Source organism: Phytophthora ramorum (assembly GCF_020800215.1).
Source record: "Phytophthora ramorum isolate Pr-102 chromosome Unknown Phyram_PR-102_s0005, whole genome shotgun sequence".
Lineage (NCBI taxonomy): Eukaryota > Oomycota > Peronosporomycetes > Peronosporales > Peronosporaceae > Phytophthora > Phytophthora ramorum.
Window position 1 is genome coordinate 158,407 of NW_027150651.1, and position 17,105 is coordinate 175,511.

Below are 17,105 nucleotides of genomic sequence, written 5' to 3' on the forward strand. Positions count from 1 at the left end.
CTGTTCTTCCATTTGGTGAGATCGGTCCGTTGCAATGCTTTCCACGAAATGGAAGCGGTGTTTGTAAGGAATCTGTCCTAAGAGAGCAGTGCAAATTGGGTCATGCTCAGCCCCTGTTGGGAGATGCAAACTAGCAAATGAAACCATGCTCAATCGCTCTTGGGGATTGCTATTCAACACAATGTGTTGGCTGGTACGTTTATCGGTATCTCAACTCTATTTGTCATCACTACAGTACCACCGCAAGCTGCGTTCGCGAGGCGGCCTTCACCATCGCTCAAAACAGGTCAAAAGGGTTAGCTGGAGAAGCTGGCGTCTGTGTTGGCGCACTCGTGAAGTCCCCAAAGCTGCCACAGCAAAATAAACACACCCGAAAGTTAACAGCAAGAGTTATACCAATAGAGGCGAGCAATGCAACACAGAACTTACGCATTTGGATCGGCAAAGGTGGCGTTGTTCGGCGGGGGATGCGTGAACGAGGAACTTGATCGGGCTGGAGGTCTGTTAAATGCCAACACTCCATCAGCAACTACAACAAAATCCAACACGACATACGAACACGTACTGTCCGTAGGCGAATGGGGCGCTACCGAAAGAATTGCTAGCATCCGGTCGGTTTGTCGGCGGGAAAGGTGCAGAGCTGGCTGCTCCCCCCGAGCCCGTACGTGCTGCAGTAGAGCTTGAATCACTGAATCCAAAGGTACTGCCGATGTTGAGTGATGCAAATGGGTCGTTGATCGAAGCAGGAGTCTGTACAACAAGGAATCATGAGATAAAACCACATCATATACGCACTGCTCACGCTTACCTTCACTGAAATCGGTGCAGGAGGGGCAGCACCCCCGACCGGGCGAGGCGGAAGCTGTCCCGGGTACTGTTGTCCCGAATGCATAGGCTGTTGCTGCCCGGGAAATCCTTGCGGCTGACCATACCATTGCTGCTGTTGAGTTTGCTGCGGCTGGCCCGGGTGGAACGGTTGCATGGGCTGCTGCATCTGCCCATTAAATGCATTTTGAGGCTGATGCAACTGCGAAAATCCTCCTGGGGCACTAGGAAACCCGCCAAATTGCTGGTTCGTCGCTCCACTTCCCTGTTGTTGAGCTGCTGGAAATCCAGTGTTACTCGCCCCACTTCCAAATGCAAACGGATCAACACTCGCGGCTTGCTGCTGGCTGGCACCGTTACCTCCTGGGTAGGCTATTGACCCGAAATCGGATGTCGGAGCAGTACCAACAGCTGTGGCAGCACCGCTCGACTGCATCTCATCGAAAGCCGTAAATGGATCAGCGGCAGCAGCGGGTGTAGGCTTCTCAGTCGTGATGGCAAATAGGTCGACAACAGGGGGGTTCGCAGAATTGGTTCGCGATGAGCTATTCGAGCCTGTAAAATCTCCAAAGGCGTCCCCGCCTCCACCAAATGCGTCAAATACGTTACTGCCCGCGGTGGATGCAGGAGATGGAGCGGCAAAGGCATCAAATGCCGATGGCGTCGACGCTGCTGGAGATCCAAACGCATCAAAAGGCGAAACGTTTTGCTTAGCTGGTGCTGGCGCCGGAGGAGTTGGGGCGACCATGTTGCTAAAGGGGTCGAGGGACGCAGCGGAGTTCGAGCGGCTACCAGCGCGGCTAGTCGGTGTAGAGGCATTAAATGCGTCAAATGGAGACGCAACCTCAGGTGTTGGCTGAGGTTCACGCGCTTGCGCCGGGGTATCAAATCCAAACGGGTCGTCAGTCTCCTTCGTAGGGCTAAGGCCCATAAGATCATTCGTAGCGGGCATCGCTATCGCACTGGATGACGAAAAGTTCGATCCTGGTGGCGGTGCAATCTTGAACGAGCCAAACTTTGGAGCTGGCGGAGGCGGCTTGGATGCTTCCTTCGGTACTGCGTTAGTAGTTCTGCTGTTCGCAGCGGAGCCTTCGAAGTCGCCAAAGTCCGCAAAACCGTCGACCGCCTTTTTCGCAGGAGCCGGACTGTCAAAGTCCCCAAAGTCTCCAAATGACTGTGCTGCCGTCCGGGCGCTACCCTCAAAGTTCGAGAAGTCACCAAACTGCTCATCGGTTCCGCTGGTCTTCTTCGGAGGTTTAGAGGAAAAGAAGTCGTCGTCGCTGTCTGCCTTTTTCTCTTTCTTTGATCTACTGCTTTTCTGTATGTACAGAACCGTTCAGTGTCAGCACAAAACCTAGCACCCGATATATCCAATGTTTAGACACAAACTCACCGACGACGTTCGCTCGGGCTCGTCTTCCTTGGCATGACGTGGTGACTCATACACCCACCTGGATCGAGAATCAATAGTACACAAGCCGTTAGATACCACGGACTCCTCGCATATCATCCACAACAACCCATCGCCATACTTTCGGTCAATGTACGTCAAACGAATAAAGTTGCGCGTGCGCTCGCCGTCGCTTCCACCGTTCGGTCGAAAGCTCGGGTCGTGCCTGCTTCGCCAGTACTTCTGCGCCGCCTGCTCCCAGCAACCATACCACTTCATAAGAAACACAAATGCAGGGTTTCCAAGCTCTTAACAAAAGATCCAACCTCATTGCCGCCGTGGTTCACCAGGTTCTTGACTTCGCTCTCCGTGAACTTGGACATGGAAATGGATTTGACTCGGTGTGCGAACTCTCGGCTGCAAGGCGCCACAACAGCAACCGTCAGCCTCAATATCATAGCATAAGGATGCAATTACACTGCACCACTCACTGGATGCCGCTGCACGCCGTGCAGACGAATGTGTTGAAGTCCAGGCAGACGTACTGGGGCATCTGTCAAGCGCCACAAAACATCCACAGCGTCAGACCTACAGGAAGCACATCCCCACGCCAGTAGAATGTGAGTCAGCACCATCTCGTTGCAGTCGAAGCATCGCTTGTTCGCGGGGTTGGAGCGCTGGAAGTCGCGGAGGTCCTGGATCAGACGCTCCTCCGCGCGCTTTTCGCTCGGCGTCGCCTTGGTCATTGTGCGCTGGTGGATGAAAGGATGAAGAAGATGAAGGAAGACCGGGCGCGCGTCAAGCACAGCAGCAAGAGCGCAGGGGGTCGCCACGCAGCGCTCTGAGTCCAGAAGGTCGACGACGTGCGCAATATGACACACAAAAGGCTTAATGAATTAGGATAGTTTGTGTAATCGTACACTAATTTATTCTTTCACTTGAACTTTGTATGCACCATCACTCTTTTCCCTTCCAATTCACAAGCCCTGACTTCCGCCGCCATGACGTCAAGCTCCTTGCCTGCAGAGCGGCGCTGCGGTGCTCTCCATGTACATTGCTAGCATGCTACCCACGTACCTACTCTACTACTAGTGGTCGCGTGCTAAATCGGTCGCTTGGATCCTCTCGCTTGAGCCGTCGCGACCCTCGGATCCAAGCCACACTTGGAAACTTTACGGACAACCAGCGATGAGCTCGTTCGAGGACGTGGAGCTCATCGTGCAGTGGATCCGGGAGCGCATCACGCTGCCCGGGTACCATCCCAAGGCCTGGACGTCCGCGGACCTGGCTACCGTCAAGGAGTTCGTGGAGGGCACGGGCGTGCCCGCGCTCTTTCTGACGGTGCAGAATGAGTCGCTCGTGGTCATGACGACGGCGCCTCGAGGTGCGCACAGCGTCATGTACTTCGTCAAGAACGGACAGACGCTCGTCACGCCCGCCAACGTCAAGGACGCGCTGCAGTTCGGCACCGTAGAGAAAGACGCCATTTCGTCGCTGCTCCACCTCATGAACGGCTACTATCTGCAGAGACTGCAGGCTAACAAAGCGTGGCCCGAGAGCGTGCAGAAGGAGTTCACGGGCCAGTTCTTCCGCTTCATGTCGAGTCTCACGGAGACCGTGAGTCGCGGCTGCGGCAAGACGGTGCTCTACCTGCCGCCCGTGAACCCGGACAAGTTTAACTACAAGGACAAGGACCTTGTGCAGCAGCTGGAGTCCACAGTCATCCACTGGACGCGGCAGATCAAGGAGGTGATTAACAACCAGGACAACGCACATGACGCAGAAGGCGCCGGTCCGCTGGAGGAGATCAAGTTCTGGGAACATCGGACGGAGGATTTGTCGGGCATCACGGACCAGCTGAACCGAGAGGGCGTCAAGGAGATTGTGGAAATTCTACGTGCTGCCAAGTCGTCGTACTTGCAGCCGTTCGAGACCCTCTCGCAGATTATTAAGCAGGGGTCAACCGAGGCGAACGACAACCTTCGCTTCCTGCAGAAGCTGAGTCCAGTGTGCGAAGATATCGCGCGGGCACAGCCAGATGAGATTCCGTTGCTGCTGCCCAAGTTATTGAACTTCGTCCGTCTTATTTGGATGTACTCGCGTCACTACAACACCGAGGATCGCATCACGAGCTTGCTGCGTAAGGTGAGCAACGAGATTATTATTGTGTGCTGTAAGAAGATCTCGCTCCCGGACGTGTTCGATGGCAACGTTGAGGCCAGCATCCACCACCTTGAGCAGAGTATTCAGTGTGGAGTGTCGTGGAAACATATTTATCGCAAAGCCTCCAACGCCGTGAACGCCACAGCCCCGTCTCCTGACCGCCACTGGAACTTTGACGAAACAGGCATTTTCGCGCAGATCGATGCATTTGTACAGCGCTGCCGAGAGCTGCTGGAAGTGTGTGAAGGACAGATCCAGTTTGCGCGCAAGGGTAAAGACGGGAAGCGCGAGGACCTACCTACGTTCGGTGGCAATCGTGGCATGGACATCGTGAAAAGCTTACGTGGTATCGAGACACAATTTGAGGGACACGTTGACCGTTTGCGCCAACTTGACTACGACATCCTGGATGTCAAGAATACCAGTTGGCATAGCGACTTCAACTCCTTCAAAAACGGAATGAAGGATCTGGAGGCTATGACTCAAAACGTTATCAACGGAGCGTTCGAAAGTGTCTCCACTGTTGCTGCTGGTGTGGACATGATCCGGTCTTTCCAGAAAGTTGCTCAGCGTGAGGCTATCAAGCGTTGCGTGGAGAAGCGCACGATTGATATATTCGGGATGTTTAAAGCCAATATCGCGTCAATTCGGAACTTGTTTGAAAAGAACAAACACGCACCGCTGCTATCCCCCACAGAACCTCAGTTTGCCGGTGCTGCCTTATGGGCACGAAGCCTCCTGCTACGTGCAACCGACGACCTTGTGCGTTTGCAAGAACTAGTCGACTCGTCCAACGCTGCGGAGTGTGATGAAGCCCAAAACGCGTACGACGGCTTGAGACTTGTCATCAACGAGTACATTCAGCGTAAGTATCACGACTGGATTGAAGATTTGAACATGCTGGGCAATTCGAATATGAATTCGCGACTGGAGAACCCGTTGATGACAAAGACTGGCTCGGATCCTGACGCCGCACCCACTAACGTGAATTTAAATTCCCACAACAAGGACAACAATGCACTTCAAAACACGGAAAAAACGCTAATTGGACGAGCGAAAAAAGGATTCCTTCACTGCAACTTCGACCGTCCATTGCTGAACTTGTTCACGGAGGTTCACTACTGGCAGTACTTCAACGGGGAGATCCAAATCCCGTACATGGCCCATGATATTTGCAACCAGAAAGAGCAGTTGCGAGTTTTGCGTGAGCATGTGATGCTGGTCGTGCGTGACTATAACCGCATTTTACTGGAACTGTCATCGACCGAACGACGGCTATTCGAAGATATTATCCGCAAGCTTGATCGTCGTATTCTGCCAGGGCTTCAAAAGCTCACCTGGGTTTCGAAAGGAATTGTTGAGTGGTATGTTGCAGACTGTCGTAAGCACTGCGAAACCACGTATAAGATAGTCCAGGAGTTTCAAGAAAACAAGGATATAGTGATGAAGAACTGCAAGATGATCAGCGGCTTGATGCACATTTTCATTGAGCGCAACACCATTTATGACGATGGCGTTTTTGAGGCGAAGCAAGTTATTCACCGGAAGACGATCGAGAAGCAATTGCGTGAAGCGTACCAAACGATTAGTTCCACGATGGCGGCAACTTACGAGCACTTTGCGTCGGGCCCTCCAGAGGTGCAACGGGAATGGAATCGATTTGTGGAGCGCTCCGACAAAATGTTGGAAGATGCGCTGCGGCAATCTGTAAAAAAATCGCTGCAAGAACTATCAAAGGCAATTAACGGTGATGCCAAGACTGACCCTAGACCGCTGTTTCGGATACATGTCGTGCTTGAAGACAACAAAGTGGAGTTTAAACCCTTCATGGCTGACCTCACTCAAATGGTCAACACCATCGCAAAGGAGATTTTTAACGTCATTTCTGTGGTACCCCGCTTGGTTGCGTCGCTTCCACGTCATAATGCCAACAACCAAACCAATGGAGGCAGCTCTGGTGCTGGCGCACCACCTGACGGAAAGTCTGATGCTGCGACTGCCGTTTCGAAAAGTGGAGAGGAAGTCCGAGCAGCTGATACTGCAAGTGGCGAACCCTCGGGAAATCAGGACGAGGCGCATTCTGCTGTTGAGAAAGCGGAGCCCCCCCCTGTTGTGAACAACTTTTACCAGTCCATTTTCAACGATGAAGAAATTCTCAAAGTCCTTGTGCATATCATGAATGGCATGTCGTCCAGCGCCACAGAACTGCAGAAGTATTTGGGTTACTGGGACAAGTACAAGCTTGTTTGGAACCAAGACAAGCAAGCATTCATTCGTCGTTATGCTAAGGCAAACAGACCGTTACAGCAGTTCCGCGCTGATATTGAGCGGTATCGTGAACAGCAAGTCAGCATCCAAAACGAAGATCTGACCAACACTATCAACTTCATCCAGATTGATACGAACTTTTTGAAAGCGAGTTTGGTAGAGCACACAGTACAATGGATCGGCAAGCTTACAGGTCTGCTGAACCAGACGGCACACGACGAGTTGAAGGAACTGATGAATATGATGAAGGAAAACACACAGAAGCTCCAAATCAAGCCGTTGAATTTAGACCACTTGAGCGAAAGCATACATCTTTTGCAGGACATCAAAGAGGGAATGCCCGGGGTTGCGGCGCGCTTTGAGCCCTTACAACACAAATACGACCTCTTGGCCGAATTCGATGTGCAAACGACTGACGAGGAGCAGCGTGATCTCGCAAACTTGAAGTCCAACTGGGAAACTTATGAGGTGATGCTGATGGATGCAAATACAATGCTGCAGAAATGCAAAGTGAGCATGAAGCAAAGCCTGCAAGACTCCGTGGCAGATCTGAACAACATCATGTCAGAGCTGCGAACCGAGGCAGAGGCAACACTACCCTACTCTGGTGAACAGCAGTCTAAGATGGCTCGTCAGATTCTTGCAGAGTTCGAGAAGAAGATGGAGGTTACACGCACTCGCCAAAGTGCATTGAAGAAAGGACTGGAGATTTTCGGCATCGAGGAATCCAAAAACGATGGCTTCGTACAGACTGAGAAGGAACTTGAACTATTGCAACAGATCTGGGCACTAACTGATGAGTGGGAGATTGTGTGGGCTTCGTGGAAAAACAAGGTTTTCTATGAGATTGAAGTGGACACGATGGAGTCGACTGCTGCGCAGTTCTTTAAGAAAGTAGTCAAATATGGAAAAGACATGAAGAGCTGGACCGTGTGGAGTTCTATGAAGACCAAGATTGAGCAGTTTAGGCAGACATTGCCCTTGATTCAAGACCTCAAGAGTCCTGCACTACGTGCTCGTCACTGGGCACAGCTAAAAGAAGAGATGGACAAGACGTTTGATACAGAATCTGCAAGCTTCACACTGGAGCGTGTTTTCTCTCTCGGATTCCATTTGCATGCCGAGTTCATTAGCACGCTGTCAAGCAACGCAGGAAAAGAACTGTCTATCGAGCAAACCCTCGACGCTATCGAAAAGCGCTGGGCAACTATAGATGTTGACATCACGGAATACAAGGGTGTGTACTACAAAATTCGGTCTGCAGACGATCTGTTTACCGCGCTCGAAGACGATCAAGTACAACTGTCTACAATGAAGGCTTCGCCCTTCTTCGGATCTTTCGATACGCGCATTCTGTATTGGGAGAAGGCGCTTTCCCATTTATCCGAAGTCATCGAAACGCTGCTTGGTGTGCAGCGGTGTTGGATCTACTTGGAGAGTATCTTCATGGCGTCTGAGGATATCCGTAAGCAGTTACCGTTGGAGAGTCAATTATTTGACGAGGTTAACACTGCTTACTGCCGAGTGACGGAAGGGATGGCCAAGACGAAAAACGCGCTGCAAGCTACGCAAGAAGCAGGCGTGTTGGAAACGCTCGTTGCAATGCAGGAGAAGCTGGACCAGATTCAGAAATGTCTGGACCAGTATCTTGAGACCAAACGAATGCTGTTCCCTCGTTTCTATTTTCTTTCCAACGATGATTTGCTAGAGATTCTAGGACATCAAAAGGACCCGGACCAAGTGCAAAAACACATCAAAAAGTGTTTCGAAGCAATCAAGACGTTGAACCTAATTCCCCCAGGGGCACGCGGGAATGCAACGTTCGAGGCTCTGGGAATGAACTCACCTTGTGGCGAGCAAGTTATGTTTGCATCTAATGTGGTCGTTGCAGGCGCTGTGGAAGGGTGGCTGCTACGGATCGAGGCCGCCATGGTCAACACACTGGAGAAGATATTTGCTCAATGCATTGTGGGCTACAAAGGCAAGAAAGAAAGTGGATTAAAGATTTTCCCGGTCAGCTGTTGATCACATGTGGTCAAACGGCCTGGACAAACGAGTGCATCAAAGCGCTGAATGAAGTGGCTAAAGGTGAGAAAAAAGCGCTGAAAGCAGTTGAAAAAGAAATGGGTTTCGTATTTAAACAAGCTCGCTGACATGGTGCGCGGTCAGCTCTCAGCGACAGATCGCAAAAAAGTTGTGGCCCTCATCACGATTGAGATTCACTCGCGTGATGTCATAGATCGCCTGGTTAAGCAAAACTGTAAAAGTGTGAACGACTTCGACTGGTTGATGCAGCTTCGCTTCTACTTCAACAAGGATTTGGGTGAGGTCGGCATTTGCGAAGTCAAGCAGACAGTGACGTCGTTGCAGTATTCTTATGAATACCAAGGCAACAACGGGCGACTTGTGATTACGCCACTGACCGATCGATGCGTTCTCACCATGACAACAGCCCTGCACTTGAACAGAGGCGGCAATCCCCTAGGCCCAGCTGGAACAGGAAAGACTGAAACGGTGAAAGACTTGGGTAAGAATTTGGCGAAGTACGTGATCGTCTTCAACTGCAGCGACGGTCTAGATTACAAGTCCGTCGGTCGTATGTTTGCAGGACTTGTTCAGTCTGGCGGCTGGGGATGCTTTGATGAGTTCAACCGTATCGAGATTGAAGTGTTGTCAGTGGTCGCACAGCAGGTCTTGACGATCATGCAAGCACTGACAGCTAGGCAAACGCAGGTTATGTTCCTTGGTACTCTGATGAGAGTCAACTTTAACATGGGCATATTTATCACGATGAACCCGGGTTACGCAGGCCGTACCGAACTCCCTGACAACCTCAAAGCTCTGATGCGCCCGTGTGCCATGATGGTACCTGATCTGGCACTAATTGCTGAAGTTATGCTACAAGCTGAAGGCTTCCGTGATGCAAAGGTACTGGCCAAGAAGACGACAACGCTCTATGGATTAATGATCCAACAGCTAAGCAAGCAGGACCACTACGATTTCGGCCTGCGTAGTCTAAAGGCGGTGTTGAACATGGCAGGCACACTCAAGCGTGAAGACCCAAACTTGCAGGAGGAGAACATCTTGCTGCGCGCATTGCGAGACATGAACATGCCCAAGTTCATCCGAGAAGACGCAGTACTTTTCCGTTTGTTGCTAGGGGACTTGTTCCCTTCGATTGAACTACCGGTAACGGACTATGGTAAGTTGCAGGGCAGTATCGAGCAGGCGCTGTTGGAGCACAAGCTACAGGTCCACCCGGTGATTGTGTTCAAAACGATCCAGCTCTACGAATCACAGGTGACTCGCCACTGTAACATGATCGTGGGCCAAACGATGGCAGGAAAAACAACAATTTGGAAAACACTGCTTTCGGCTAAGACGTGGATGGCAAAAGAAGGTGTGCCTGGATATATGCCTGTTCGAGTACAGGTGCTGAATCCGAAATCGATTTCACTGAACGAAATCTATGGTGTCTACGATCTCTCAACGTTTGAATGGATCGATGGAATCTTGTCAGCTATCTTCCGAAACCTTGCAGCGGATGAGAAAGCGGAAGAAAAGTGGATCATGCTGGATGGACCAGTGGACACGCTTTGGATTGAAAGTATGAACAGTGTCATGGATGACAACAAGGTGCTAACGCTGATTAACGGTGATCGTATCAGCATGAGCCCATCAATGGCACTCATGTTCGAGGTCCAAGATCTTGCGGTGGCTTCTCCAGCTACCGTCAGTCGTGCTGGAATGGTATACATGGATGTCGAAGATCTTGGTTGGCGCCCTTTATTCAAACATGGCTCGCTACGACAATTCATATCCAGGAAGAGCGTGATGTGCTCCAGACGCTCTTTGACAAGTACATGGAAAAGGTATTGAGGTTCAAGACAGTCGGAGGTGACGGAGCTAATTCCAGTTACAACCTTTAATAGTGTCAAGTCTTTTTGCAACCTCTACAACGCGCTGGCTACGACTGAGAATGGTGTCGACTTATCGACGTGTGGAGATAAGTTTGCCGCTGCTGTCGAGAAATGGTTCCTGTTCTGCATGACGTGGGGTTGCTTGGCCGCTGCGAATGAAGAAGGACGCAAAAAGTTTGACTTCTTCCTGCGTGATATCGATTCTGTTTATCCTCCTCTCAAGACTGCGTATGACTTCTATGTAGATCCGTCCAGCCGCGAATTCAAGCTTTGGGATGAGAAACTGCCTCCGAATTTTCGTATTGCACCCAACACGCCGTTCCATAAGATCATGGTGCCTACGATAGATACGTTGCGCTATGGTTTTCTGCTTCAAACAATGCTGTCAGCTGGCATTCACACACTACTCGTTGGTGAAACTGGTGTGGGCAAGACGACCGTCGTTGAACGAGAGATCGAAGCCCTGAGTGATGCGTATAATGTACTGGTGATGAATTTCTCGTCTGCTACTTCTTCTGCAACGACTCAGGATATGATTGAAAATGTCATGGAAAAGCGTTCACTGAACAGGTTTGGCCCTGTTGGCGGCAAGAAGCTCGTAACATTTATCGATGATATGAACATGCCAACCAAGGACTTGTTTGGATCTCAGCCGCCTCTGGAGCTGCTACGACAATGGGTTGACTACAGTTGTTGGTACGACCGCAAAAAGCAAACGCTCAAGTATTTTGTAGACATGCAATTTGTTGCTGCGATGGGACCTCCAGGTGGTGGACGCTCCGTCATCAGCTCTCGCTTTCAAAGTCGCTTCAACCTGATTAATATGACGATTCCCGAGCAAGCACAGCTCAAGCGCATCTTCGAGACCATGCTCGTGCCCAAGCTTGCCGAATTTGATGACGAAATTAAGCCTCTTGGTGTTCCGTTGGTGTCAGCGACGATCCAGCTGTATCAAAATGTGCTCGAACAGTTTTTGCCGACCCCAGCAAATTGTCACTACCTGTTTAACCTGCGTGATATGGCTCGAGTAATTCAAGGACTTCTTCTCGCTGATAAACACAACGTAGCCAGTCGTGACGGCATGTTGAGGCTGTGGATGCATGAGAGCTTGCGTGTTTTCTCGGATCGTCTCACAAGCTATGAAGATCGCCAAATGTTCAAAAAGAGGCTTGATGAGCTCTTGGGCGTCCATTTTCAGACGGACTGGGGTCGCTTGCTGTCGTCAGCACCCGAACAGCTCAAAGAAAATGGACCGTTGTTCACTTACATTTTCTCCACGTCTCCAGGCGCTGACGAGGGCAGTGCTCGATATGCCGAGGTTATGGACATGAAAATGCTTAAAAGCTTTGTCGAAGAACAGTTGGAGAACCACAACGCCGAACCAGGCTTTGTGCCGATGAATCTCGTAATGTTCAGCGACGCGCTTATGCATATATTGCGTATTCACAGGCAGTTAATGACAATGCGCGGGAATCTCCTGCTTGTAGGCGTTGGTGGCAGTGGTAGGCAGTCGCTGACGAAGCTTGCAGCTTTTATGGGTGGCTTCAAGGTGTTCCAGATCGAAGTGGGAAAGAACTATCGTAGCTTCGAGTTCCATGAAGATATTAAGAAGCTCTATACCCAGGTGGGGATCCAGCAACAGAAAACAGTTTTCCTGTTCAGTGATACGCAGATCAAAAGTGAGTCTTTCGTGGAAGACCTAAACAATATTCTGAGCAGCGGCGAAATTCCAGGCTTATTTGAGAAGGATGAACAAGCCGGCATTCTTGATGGCGTTCGTTTGCGAGCACGTGCACAAGGTATACGTGAAACCAAGGAATCACTCTGGAACTTCTTCATCAGTGAAGTTCGTCGAAACTTGCACGTTGTTCTCGCCTTTAGTCCGATTGGCAAGGGCTTCTGTAGCAGGTGCCGGCAGTTCCCGTCGCTTGTCAACAATACGAACATTGACTGGTTCAACGAATGGCCACTAGATGCCCTCCAAGAAGTTGGTATGAAATTTCTAGAGGAGAAGAACGTGGCTGTAGAAGCCCAACGTCCCAAGATTGCGGCGGTCTTTGCTGTGGTACACAGCAGCGTTATGCTTGCATCCTCACAAGTCCTCGCCCGAATGAAACGACACAATTACGTGACTCCTACTAACTATTTGTCTTTAGTCACAGGATACGTGGAGCTGCTCTCAGAAAAAGCAGCCACTATCCGCGATACCCGAGACAAACTCAAAAATGGCCTAGCAAAGCTAGAAGAGTCAAGATTGCAAGTGGAAGAGATGTCCAAACAACTTGAGCAGCGCAAAATTGTGGTCGCGCAGAAGAACAAGGACTGCAGTGACCTGCTGGTGGTAATTGTTTCTGAACGCCGTGTTGCCGACGAGCAGCGGAAACAAGTCGAAGCCGACAGTGAACGTATTGGAAAAGAGGAAGCTGAAACGAAGAAGATCGCTGATGATGCACAGAAGGATTTAGATGAGGCTTTGCCTGCGTTACAACGCGCAATGCAGGAGGTGGAAAATCTGGACAAAAAGGCCATTGCAGAGGTCAAAGTATATACCCAGCCACCTGAAGCCGTCTCGATGGTCATGTGTGCTGTGATGATTCTCTTTGGCCTGCCCCCAACGTGGGCATCAGCCAAGACGAAAATGAATGATGTGAGTTTTCTGCAGCAAATCAAGACATTTGATAAGGATTCGATTCGCGACAAGACTGTCACTGCGCTCAAGAAGTACACCTCAAAGCCAACATTTAACTCAGATGTAGTCAGGAAGGTGTCGTCTGCAGCTGGAGCATTGTGCTCATGGGTGTTAGCAATGGAGTGCTACTCTGGGGTCTTCCGTGTCGTTTTACCGAAGAAAGAAGTACTTCGAAAGTCGCAGCAAGCACTGGCTGTCAAGCAAAAGGATCTCCAGGTTGCCAAGGAGAAGCTTCAAGAAGTCACAGAAAAAGTCGAGGCTCTGAAAAATCAATACGATACCAGCGTCTCGGAGAAGAATGCACTACGCGAAGAGGCTGAATTGCTGGAACTGAAACTCTCTCGAGCTGAACAACTGGTGAAGGGCCTGGCCGGCGAGCGTGAGCGCTGGGAAGGATCTATTGCCGATAAAAACGCAAGCCTCCAAAACGTCGTCGGTGATGCACTTGTTGCTGCAGCTTTCATCTCATACGCAGGCCCGTTTGACACTTTCTATCGTGGATCGCTCGTGGATACGTGGATGAATCGGGTGACTCAACAAGCTCTACCATTGTCACCGAAATTTACGTTCATCGATTTCCTAGCGGATCCAACAGATGTACGCAGCTGGAATGCACACGGCCTCCCGCGTGACCCACTTTCCACTGAGAATGGTGTGATCACAACACGGGGCAAGAGGTGGCCTCTCATGATTGACCCTCAAGGTCAGGCAAATAAATGGATTAAGGCAATGGAAGGGTCACGACTTGAAGTCGTTGACCCAATGATGAAGGACCTTCTGCGCAAGTTGGAGAACGGCATTCGCTTTGGTTCACCAGTGCTGATGCAGGATATCTTGGAGGAGTTGGATCCGAGCCTTGAACCTGTTCTCACTAAGAGTATCATCAAGGTAGGAAACCGTGAAGTTCTTCGTCTCGGTGATAAAGAGTTAGATTACAACCGAGAGTTCCGCTTCTACCTCACCACGAAACTGCACAACCCCCACTACACCCCGGAGGTGTCCACCAAGACGACAATTGTGAACTTTGTTGTGAAGGAACAGGGGCTTGAGGCCCAGTTGCTTGGTATCGCCGTTCAACTTGAGGAACCTGCGTTAGAGGAGCAGAAGTCCGACCTCGTCATGCGTGTGGCTGCGGCGAAGAAAAAACTGATTGATCTCGAAAACGAAATTTTGCGTTTGCTTTCTGCAGCAAAGGGCTCGCTGTTGGATGACGAGCAGCTTGTTACGACCCTGAACGCGTCCAAGACGACTTCCGAAGAGGTCTCGGTGCAGCTCGTGATCAGCGAGGAAACTGAGAAAAAGATTGACGCTGCCCGCATGGGATATGCGCGCGTGGCATTACGATCGTCAACACTGTATTTTGTGCTGAACGACATGACTAGTGTTGATCCAATGTACCAGTTTTCACTTGACGCGTACGTGGCGCTTTTCCAGGACTCGATCGTAAAAAGTCGTAGTCTCAAGAACCAGGGTGCGCTCAGCGAGGAGCTCACGGAGCGTATTAACGCCATCAATGATTACCATACGTACGCCGTGTACGCCTATGCGTGCCGTGGACTCTTCGAGCGCCACAAGCTGCTGTTCTCGTTGCAGATGTGCGCCCGTGTTCTGCAAAGTGTGAATAAGCTCCCTCACGACGAGTACGACTTCTTGCTTAAGGGTGGCAATGTCCTGGCGCAAGAAGAGAAGGTGTCAAATGTTGCCAACGAGTTTCTTTCTGAAGGCGCCTGGGCTAGCATTGTCGAGCTCAACAAGTTGCCAGCTTTTCACGGTATTATCAGCTCTTTTGAGCAAACCTTGAAGGCTTGGAAATCGTGGTACCAGAGCAGTACTCCCGAAATTGAGGCACTTCCCGGGGATTGGGAGGGCAAGTGCAACGAGCTGCAGAGAATGTTGCTGCTCCGTTGTGTCCGACCTGATCGACTCAGCATTCAGGCAGCTCGGTTTACGGCCACACATCTGGGGGCACAGTTTGTTGACCCACCACCATTTGACCTGAAGGCTATCTATGAAACATCTAGCTACAAGACACCTCTCATCTTCGTGCTGTCTCCTGGCGTGGACCCGACAAATTCGTTAATTGCGCTAGCTGACTCACTGCACAAAACAGTGGAAAACTGTGCACTTGGGCAAGGCCAAGCAAGCGTCGCCGAGGCAATGCTGGCACGTGGACTGGATGCTGGAAACTGGGTTTTCCTTGCTAATTGCCACTTGATGCTTAGCTGGGCACCAACGCTAGAGAAGCTCATTGACAACTTCTGTGCCGCCGCTCCAGCTCCTGCTGGCTCTGTTAACCCACAGTTCCGATTGTGGCTGACGAGCAGTCCAAACCCGAAGTTCCCCATCGCAATTTTGCAGCGCGGAATCAAGATGACTACTGAACCACCTCGTGGATTGAAGGCCAATCTAACTCGACTGTACAACACGCTCACTCCCGAAAAGTTTGCACGGTGTCGACAGATAAAGAAGTACAAGCGACTGCTTTTCTGCTTGTGTTGGTTCCACTCGCTACTGCTGGAACGACGCAAATTCAACAACCTTGGCTGGAACATCCCGTACGACTTCAATGAGTCGGACTTCGCCATTAGCGAAGATGTGCTTGCCATCTATCTCGACGAATACGAGGATACCCCTTGGGACGCGCTCAAATATCTTATCGCTCAGGCCAACTACGGCGGCCGTGTGACAGATGACTGGGATCGTCGCCTCATGCTAGTGTATATTTCGCAGTTCTTCTCTGAGAATGTGCTGACTGTGGATAACATGCTGTTGTCGGACTCAGAATATTACTTCGTTCCAGACGACGGCGAGTTGGGCTCGTACACGGAGTACACTCGCCAATTGCCGCTGGATGATCCACCTGCAGCGTTTGGCCAGCATCCGAATGCACAGATCGCGTCGCAGATCGATGATGGCCGAGAGCTTCTGGCCACGATCTTGTCTCTCCAGGCACTTGACGTTGCTGAAGGTGGCAGTGGGAACGACGACACGGTTTTGGGACTACTACAAACCCTGCGAGAAACAGTGCCCGATGTGTTTGACCTCGCAAACATCAAAGCTGGGCTTAGCGGACGAAGTGATCCAGATGCGCTCAAGACAGTACTCATGCAGGAGCTCGAGCGCTACAACAAACTACTCGCCACTATCAATTCGTCAGCACGAGCCTTGGAGAAAGGCATCCAGGGCTCCGTCGTTATCACGCCAGAGCTCGAAGCTGTTTACAATGCCTTGCTGATAGGCGCTGTACCCACGGCCTGGAGTTTCTGTTACCCTTCCCTTAAACCGTTGGGACCGTGGACACAGGACCTGAAGCTCCGCTGCGAGCAAATGGATCGTTGGGCCAACCAAGCGCAACCTGCTGTATTCTGGCTCACAGGCTTCACATATCCAACGGGGTTCCTGACAGCGCTACTTCAGACAGCAGCTCGCAAAAATGGACTGGCAATCGATTCGCTCAACTGGGAGTTTATTGTGCTCAACCAGGGCGAGAACGCGTTGCCAACGGGCCCGAAGGACGGCGCCTACATCAAAGGACTCATTCTGGAGGGTGCTCGATGGGACTTTGACCACGATTGTCTAGCGGAACCGCACCCGATGGAGCTGCATTGCGGTATGCCTATCCTTCATTTCCGTCCTGTTGAAGCCAAGAAGAAGTCTGCCAAGGGGTTGTATAGCTGTCCGCTCTACATGTACCCGTTGCGCACGGGCACGCGTGAGCGTCCGTCGTTCATGATTGCCGTTGATCTCAAAGTAGGACCCGGCAAGACTCCTGATCTCTGGACGCGCCGCGGTACCGCATTGTTACTGTCCCTCAGCACCTAACACTAGGACGGTACGCATTTGTAGTGCA

At 51.0% G+C, this 17,105-nt stretch overlaps 3 protein-coding genes across 3 annotated transcripts; 2 read left to right on the forward strand and 1 right to left on the reverse strand.

Moving 5' to 3' along the window:
- Positions 1–277: 277 nt before the first annotated feature.
- Positions 278–2,961, reverse strand: KRP23_5730 (putative ADP-ribosylation factor GTPase-activating protein AGD14; the record flags this gene model as incomplete). The annotated part of the gene is made up of 9 exons (XM_067890833.1): positions 278–347; positions 430–501; positions 566–750; positions 809–2,143; positions 2,219–2,276; positions 2,358–2,467; positions 2,542–2,632; positions 2,707–2,768; positions 2,848–2,961. The coding sequence occupies 9 exons, from the start codon at positions 2,959–2,961 to the stop codon at positions 278–280; spliced, it is 2,097 nt and encodes a 698-aa protein (XP_067745247.1).
- A 442-nt stretch (positions 2,962–3,403) lies between these two features.
- Positions 3,404–8,671, forward strand: KRP23_5731 (Dynein axonemal heavy chain 2; the record flags this gene model as incomplete). Its single annotated transcript, XM_067890834.1, has 1 exon — positions 3,404–8,671. One exon carries the CDS (start codon positions 3,404–3,406, stop codon positions 8,669–8,671), a length of 5,268 nt encoding a protein of 1,755 aa, XP_067745248.1.
- Positions 8,672–8,800: 129 nt separating this feature from the next.
- KRP23_5732 (Dynein axonemal heavy chain 2) lies at positions 8,801–17,077 on the forward strand (the record flags this gene model as incomplete). The annotated part of the gene is made up of 3 exons (XM_067890835.1): positions 8,801–10,396; positions 10,471–10,526; positions 10,579–17,077. 3 exons carry the CDS (start codon positions 8,801–8,803, stop codon positions 17,075–17,077), a joined length of 8,151 nt encoding a protein of 2,716 aa, XP_067745249.1.
- Between the last annotated feature and the right edge of the window lie 28 nt (positions 17,078–17,105).